The sequence below is a fragment of the Calliopsis andreniformis genome, chromosome 1 (assembly GCF_051401765.1).
Source record: "Calliopsis andreniformis isolate RMS-2024a chromosome 1, iyCalAndr_principal, whole genome shotgun sequence".
Taxonomy (NCBI): Eukaryota; Metazoa; Arthropoda; class Insecta; order Hymenoptera; family Andrenidae; genus Calliopsis; species Calliopsis andreniformis.
Window position 1 is genome coordinate 607,401 of NC_135062.1, and position 7,921 is coordinate 615,321.

The 7,921-nt window shown below is 40.4% G+C and overlaps 1 protein-coding gene across 1 annotated transcript; it reads left to right on the forward strand.

The window, feature by feature from the left end:
* The first annotated feature begins 627 nt into the window (after window positions 1-627).
* Window positions 628-1,056, forward strand: LOC143180342 (uncharacterized). Its single transcript, XM_076380005.1, has one exon. It carries the CDS (start codon window positions 628-630, stop codon window positions 1,054-1,056), a length of 429 nt encoding a protein of 142 aa, XP_076236120.1.
* Window positions 1,057-7,921: the final 6,865 nt, after the last annotated feature.

The following is a 7,921-nucleotide window of genomic DNA, read 5'->3' on the forward strand; positions in this document are numbered from 1 at the left end:
AACCACCCAATATATTTCCAGAAACCAGCACACCAGCCAATTAACCCTGGCGAAACAGAAATCCATACAGTATACTTACAAGGCAAACCGACACTAGTATGCTTCTTTAACAATGATAAGCGTATCATGTGTAGTGACTCGAACGTTTTAGTTTTCGTTTACGCTAGCGAATGCTAGTGATGCTAACCAGATGTTGGTTAGCAAGCAATGTCTTGGGTAGCAACATGTCGTTGTCGTCCTAGACGTTGCAAAGGAAAACTTTCTTTTTTCCTTGTAACGTTTGGAAAAACCCAACACGTGTTTTACGAGGACCCTTTGGTCAAGAGGTTCTAGAGACCTCAGTCGAGTCCTGATCGCCTATGCGAAAAGTTCATGGTTTGGTTCATACCGTACGCTTGTACAGTATAGTTTTTTATGAGTTGAGTTTTAATAAATTTTATTACTGTTACACAAATAAGGGTATTATTACGTACAGCCGCGACGAATCCCAAATTGGTGACCCCGACGTGATCGATAGGAAAGAGGATATCGTGGGTTGTACGCATTGTGGTGTTTAAAAGTGAAGACTATTACATACACTTTATTTAGTGAACTATCGACTATATTCCGCGGACTAGTGTTTTTATTATGGAGAACCCAGTAATGAAACCAGGATCAGACGACGATTCCCTCGAAGTTAATGTAACCACAGCCGCACCTATCAAAATTCCTGTGTTTTGGCCACAAAAAGTTGCCTTATGGTTTCGGCAACTAGAAGCCCAATTTGTTATTGGGAGTATCACCAGAGACGAAACCAAATTCGGCTATGTGGTGGCTCAACTAGATGGGAAATATGCCGAGGAAGTAGAGGATATTATTTGTAATCCCCCCGAAACAAATAAGTATGAGGCAATTAAGAAGGAATTAATTAAACGTCTGTCGGATTCGGATACACTGCGTGTCCGAAAATTACTGGAAACCGAGGAGATTGGCGATAGGACACCGACTCAATACTGGCGGCGTCTCCGAGAATTGGCAGGTGCAACGGTTAGTGATGAATTTTTAACAGAAATTTAGAAAAATCGGTTGCCCGTGAAAACACAACTGGTCCTGGCAGCAACTTCGGACAAGGAGGGGGCGAAATTGGCCGAAATTGCGGATAGGGTGCACGAAATTCCGTTAGAAAGAGGAAGAATTGCTTCTACTTCCCGTGCATCGGAAGTCGACTTACTGAGGGAGGAACTCAAGCAGATGCGGTTACAATTAAACGCCATAGCGTCTAGTGCGCGCCGACAACGCTGGCAGTCCCCCGGACGGAATCAGAAGCGGAATCGCTCGTCGAGCAGAAATCGTAGGCAAGGTACTGGTGCCAAGCATGACCTGTGTTGGTACCACTATAAATTTGCCGATAAAGCAGCGCGATGCGTTCCTCCATGCAAGTGGTCTGCGAAAAGTGTCGCGGAAAACAAGTGAACGCGACTGATTACGACGGTCCCAAAACCGGCCGCATTTTTATAACGGACCAGAATACAAAAATTAAATTTTTGGTGGACACTGGAGCGGATTTATGTGTGTTTCCGCGGTCGCGGGTAAAAGGTCGTCCATGTAAGAGTGATTATGAACTGTTTGCAGCGAACGGCAGTCATATCGCGACATATGGCACAATTGCCATAAACTTAAATTTATCGTTACGCCGCGATTTCAGTTGGAGTTTTATTATAGCTAACGTGGATGGACCTATTATAGGCATGGACCTTTTGTCACATTATAATTTATTAGTGGATCCGCGAAATAAACGCTTGATAGACGCGACTACAAACTTATTTGTGTGTGGGAAACGCGCCAACTGTGAGGTGGTGTCGGTGAAAACGGTAATCAACGACTCGGCGTATCATCGGATACTTGCCGAATATCCTGATCTTACCAGGCCACCTGTGTTCCGTAAAGAAGCGGTCAAGCACGATGTAATACATTACATCGAGACCATACCAGAACCACCGGTGCACCACAAACCTCGACGCCTAGCTCCGGACAGGTATCAGGCAGCTAAGGCCGAATTTGACCTGATGTTGCGCCAGGGCATCATTCGTCCCTCCAAAAGTCCATGGGCCACACCGCTGCACATGGTAACGAAACAGGATGGGAAGTCTATGCGTCCTTGTGGCGATTATAGGGCATTGAACGCTCGCACCATACCCGACAGGTATACACCCCCCCATATTGAAGATTTTGCCCAACAACTTCAAGCAAGAGTATTTTTTCTAAAATAGATTTGGTAGATTTGGTACATTTAATCAAATTCCAGTTGCACCACGTGATTGTGAGAAGACGGCTATAACTACCCCATTTGGGTTATTTGAATTTGTCTTTATGCCGTTTGGGCTACGGAATGCTGCGCAAACATGCCAGCGTTTCGTAGACCAGATAATTCGTGGGCTGGATTTTGTCTATGCGTATATTGATGATTTTCTTATAGCTTCAGATAACGAGAACGAACATAAGAAATATCTCAGGATACTTTTTGACCGATTGAATCAATATGGCATCGTAGTAAATCCGGCAAAATGTATTTTCGGGGTTAGCGAAATCACTTTCTTGGGGTATACCGTTAGTCAGGATGGTATTAAACCGTTGGCGGAGCGTATTGACGCAATTAAAAATTTTGCATAAATAATGTATGATCAATTTCTATTGTCGTTTCATACGTAGCGCAGCAAACTTGCTGAAACCATTGAACGACCTTTTGAAAGGTTCAAAAAAGGGTAATTCACCCATATCTTGGACTCTGGCAGTGGAAGAAGCTTTTCTTAGTGTAAAGGAGGCGTTAGCAAACGCAACCATACTTTCACATCCAGTTGCGGGTGCCCCCCTTAGTATAACGGTAGATGCATCTGACTATGCAATTGGTGCTGTTTTACAGCAATTTGTAAAAGATGTGTGGCAACCCTTGTCATTTTATACAAGAGCTCTTTCAGCTGCTCAGTGCAAGTATAGCGCGTACGATCGCGAGTTGCTAGCCATCTATATGGCTGTTAAGAAATTTCGGCATTCTGTGGAAGGACGAGATTTTACGATTTATACTGATCATAAACCGCTGACATTTGCATTCAAGCAAAAGTTGGAGAAATGTTCTCTACGTCAGTTTCGGTATTTGGATTATATCGGTCAGTTTTCCACAGATATCCGATATATTAAGGGTATCGAAAATAATGTAGCTGATGTTTTATCGCGAGTCGAATTTTAATAAATTTTATTACTGTTACACAAACAAGGGTATTATTACGTACACCCGCGACGAATCCCAAACATGTTTCTAACAAAATTTATACTGACAAAAAACCACTTGATCAAATCTCGAAATTCAAGCAAATAGTTAGAACAGATCGTATCGAAAGTGCTTTACGAGAACCTATAGAAAAAATCCTTGTCTCATACCTAGACGTGTTCAACCTAGAAACTGACATACTCCCTTGCATTAGACTAACACAACATATCATAACTCTCAAATTCGAAAAACCAATTAATGTTAAAAGTTATAGACCTCCCGAATGTCATAAAAAAGAAATAGAACGCCAAGTAAACGACATGCTTCAGAAAAACATTATAGGAAAATCGGACAGTCCATACAATGCACCTGTCTGGGTCGTGCCATAGAAATTACATGCTTCCGGTAAACAGAAATGGATAATCGTAATAGATTTTAGAAAATTGAACGAACTTACAGACCAAGACGCATATCCTTTACCCAATGTCGATGAAATTCTCGATCAACTCGGAAACATAAAATTCTTTTCTGTACTTGATCTATTTTCAGGCTTTCCCCATGCACCCTGACTCAAAGAAATACACTGCATTTAGTACACCTCAAGGACACTTTCATTATAACAGAATGCCATTTAGACTTAAGAACGCTCCCGCAACATTCCAACGAATGATTGTCACAGCACTTAGAAGTCTAGTCAACAAACATTGTTTCGTATACTTAGACGTCATTATAATATTCGGTTCCACTATTCAAGAACACAATCAAAATTTAGCGATCATACTTCAACGACTTAGAGAATTGGAACTTAAAATACAACCATATCAATGTGAATTTCTGAAACCAGAACTTGGGTATCTCGGACACTTAGTTACTGCAGAAGGAATCAAACCCAATCCTAAAAAATTAGACGCTGTTAGAAATTTCAGAACACCAAGGACCCCTTCACAAATAAAATCATTTCTCGGGCTAGCAGGCTACTACCGAAAATTCATATGGAACTTCAGCAAAATCGCGAAATCCTTGACAGAACTTACAAAGAAAGACATACCATTCCACTGGACAGACGCCCAACAAAACACTTTCGACACACTAAAACAAAAATTATGTGAAGCCCCTGTACTCAAATATCCTGACTTTAAGAAAACCTTCACTCTAACTACAGACGCAAGTAATGAAGGCATAGGCGCGAGACTTTCACAACAAGGACACCCCTGCTGTTACATCTCACGAACGCTGAATGCACCCGAAAAGAATTATAGCACCACAGAAAAAGAACTCCTCGCAATAGTCTGGTCAATTAAAAGACTTATACAACATCTCTTCGAACGTAAATTCATTATCCACACTGACCATCAAGCTCTTAAATGGTTAAAAGATTGTAAAGACCCCTCATCTAGGCTCATGAGATGGAGACTTAAATTAAAAGAATACGAATACGAAATCGAATACAAGAAAGGTAAAGAAAACAAAGCCGCAGACGCACTCTCGCGAATATTCCCTGTTAACACTCTAGAGCCAGATGAACTTCTAAATTCATATTACGAATGGAAAGAAAACCCCACATCTAGAATTCCCCTGATGATCAAACCCAATAAACATCATTTTACTCAACTAACCAAACAGTATCTCGAAACATTTGATGAAAGAGCATGGCTCCACAAGATTAAACAAATCATATCACAAAATCCCGATAACGCCAAACATGGTATAAACGACGACAACATTACGACTCGCGAAATTCTTCACCTACAACTCATGCTACAATTCTTAGCTCAAATCACATCTAATAAACAGATCACCTTTGCAAAAGAGAAACCGCTAGAACTAGCTCGCGAACAGAGAATCACCCCAGGAATCTCCCATTTCCGGTTCCCGCACTTAGTTTGGGACACCCTGTATATGTATATTTTGAGTCAGGTCTGGATTAGGATCGATAGATTTTAAATACAGTAATAATACGATCGAGGGCCGTTTCGTCCACACGAATAAGAGCCGCAATCACACCCGAGCGCAGGATCCGCATCATCACTGTAATGGATTGGAGTACTTTTCGTAGCATTCTGCATATCTCGGCGACCAAGAGCAAAGGAACCCGAATCGTCTACCTGTCATGGACGAGAGCTGCACTCGGGTCTGACTGCAGCTATCGAATCGACTACCGGTCAATCGACTACTCAATAGACTACCTGTAAGATTACTCTATACGTGGATGAACGTGACCTTTCTTTCTTTCTACAAATAAAGTTTTATGTATGTTATAAATAATCGGAATCATGTCGTGTTTGATATCATTTCCATCGGGAGAGCACAAGGAATTGACTGGTATTACTTGCGTGAAAATCCGTTTGCGAATAAGAAACTTCAATTTTTCCTATTTAAATCCCTAATGCTATCCTTGTTTTTTATGGCTTCCTTTTTCTCGGGCGTCGAGCTCGTCCTGATGGTTCCAAGAATTGGTTTCTCGGAGGCACATATCATACGAGGTAATGGGGATAGACTGCGGATCTCGTCCGTGTAGAGTGTAGGTGCAGACGAAACGGCTCTCGTCCGCAACATTACTGTATCTACACATATAGAGGGAAAAATTTATTGGCTACAACAAATTTTCTTTCAAATTATTATTTTCAAAGATATGATAGTCAGGTTCACAGGAAAACCATTTCCAGAATTTGGGCCTACTGTTCCTGCAGCAGACCCTCCCGTATTGGTTTAAAGGAACAATGTATGGCATGTGGCACTTGACGCGTAGGCGAGATTTCCTGCGATGCTCTCTACTCGAGCAGATTTTCCTGTACTGAAAAACACTAAATTTTCGTATCCAATATCTCGAAAACCATTTGAAAACAGATACATAATTTCTATGTCGTTAAATTTATCTTGAAACGCACTACAAAATGATTTGAAAAAAAGTATATAGTTCTATTTAAAAAACTAAACTTGATTATCGTATCTTTGAAAATAATAATCTAAAAGATAATTTGTCATAGCCAATAAATTTTCCCCCTTATACCATGCAAATGACATGTAAACACTTTTTTAATTTTGTGTGTTTTTTTTTTGTGTGTTACGCGGGACACCCTGTATGTATACATAAGTGGTAACGCGCTAGGTTAGGAGCGAGCGATGCGATATACGACACGAGCCGAACATGACCGAGTGTTACTCGAAATCGCAACAGCTAATCGACGGTATTGAGATATTTCAATTCCCTATGCATGTCTGGTGCTGTATCCAAACGCACACGACTGTTTTAAATATACATGTGATCTACTGCATTTACTTCTTCATTATACACAATGTAACTGTGACATCAGACGTGTATAGGATCTCACAATCTCACCTCGTAACCGTAATGAAATGATGAACGTCAAGATGCACGGATCCTATACCTGTCATCTATGTCTTTACCATTGATCGAGTTCGGATCCCATTCAAACCTGCAACTTTTTTTTTGTTCTACAAGTAATTTTAATATACAATTCCAATCTTTATATAAATTTGATTTTATATTATTATGACTCAAATTATTATTTCATTCCATAAAAGACTGGTTGTAAAAAAATGAGAACGATGCAACTGTGTTTTATGGCTATCTGTGTGGCTAAAATATGAATTACATTTTCTACAGTATTTTATAAATGAAGTAATATATGAAGCGAGGAATTCTAAAGTTAAAAAGCTACTAAAAATTATGTATGAAATTAAAAAGTCACAGATTTGAACCTGCATGATAGCAAAAGACGGGCTCAGTATTCTTGTCTTCTCGGGCTTTCGTAAATATGTCTGGACAAATGAAAATATCGCGCGCGGTTTGTGTCGTTTGTCGGCAACTTGGACAGTATTTAAAGAGCGAGAGAGTAAGGTTCACTTTACACTTGCGTTCTCTTTTGACTTTTCGAATATGGCCGGAGTGGCCCGAAGCGCCGAGCTCACGTACACGCGACTCCTAAGGTGGTGTGTGTAGTGGAGGGGGAAATTTTCAGTAACTCGCATCGTTAATTTGGGTATCACAGATTCCGATTCCACATCGGCAGTCTTTCAAATTAGGCGTCGCCTGGTTTGCAAATGCTCAACTAAATTTGTCACATTTTTTGCTCTGTTTTATCGATAACCCAGCCAAAAGCAATACTGTTGTATGGTTTTACGGCCTGACACTTTTCGTCCTTATATGAGAACATTTTGAACTGGGAAAGGGTTCATTCGATAGAAAAAAGTACAACGCAGCGCAGTCAACTCGCGATTTCGATCAAAACATTCTCTAAATTACATAAAATTTTTGCTCTACTTTACAACACTCGTATTACTAAATATCAGTAGAATTTCGTTAAATCGCGAGTTGACTGCGCTGCATTGAACTGTTTTCTTTCGAATGAACCCATTCCCAGTTTAAAATCATCTCATATAAGGACGAAAAGTGTCAGGCCGTAAACCCCTGTTTTTGCCTAATTTTGTCGGTAATGTCGCCGCTCTGACATATCTGATCGTACCCCCTTAAAAAGGAGGAAAAATAACCGTCTGTCCTTTTAGGGACAAACAAAAGAAATTGACGTGTACGCTTTTCTTATGGTTTACCCGCCTTTCTCACCTAATCCGGTCCTGAGTTAGATCCCCTATAGCGATCCTAATAACCAGAATACGACTGAAGAATAATTAAACACAGGGTAATAAAATAATCAG

Coding starts and splice junctions, on each gene's coding strand:
- LOC143180342 (XM_076380005.1), top strand. CDS start 628: ATGGAGAACCCAGTAATGAAACCAGGATCAGACGACGATTCCCTCGAA.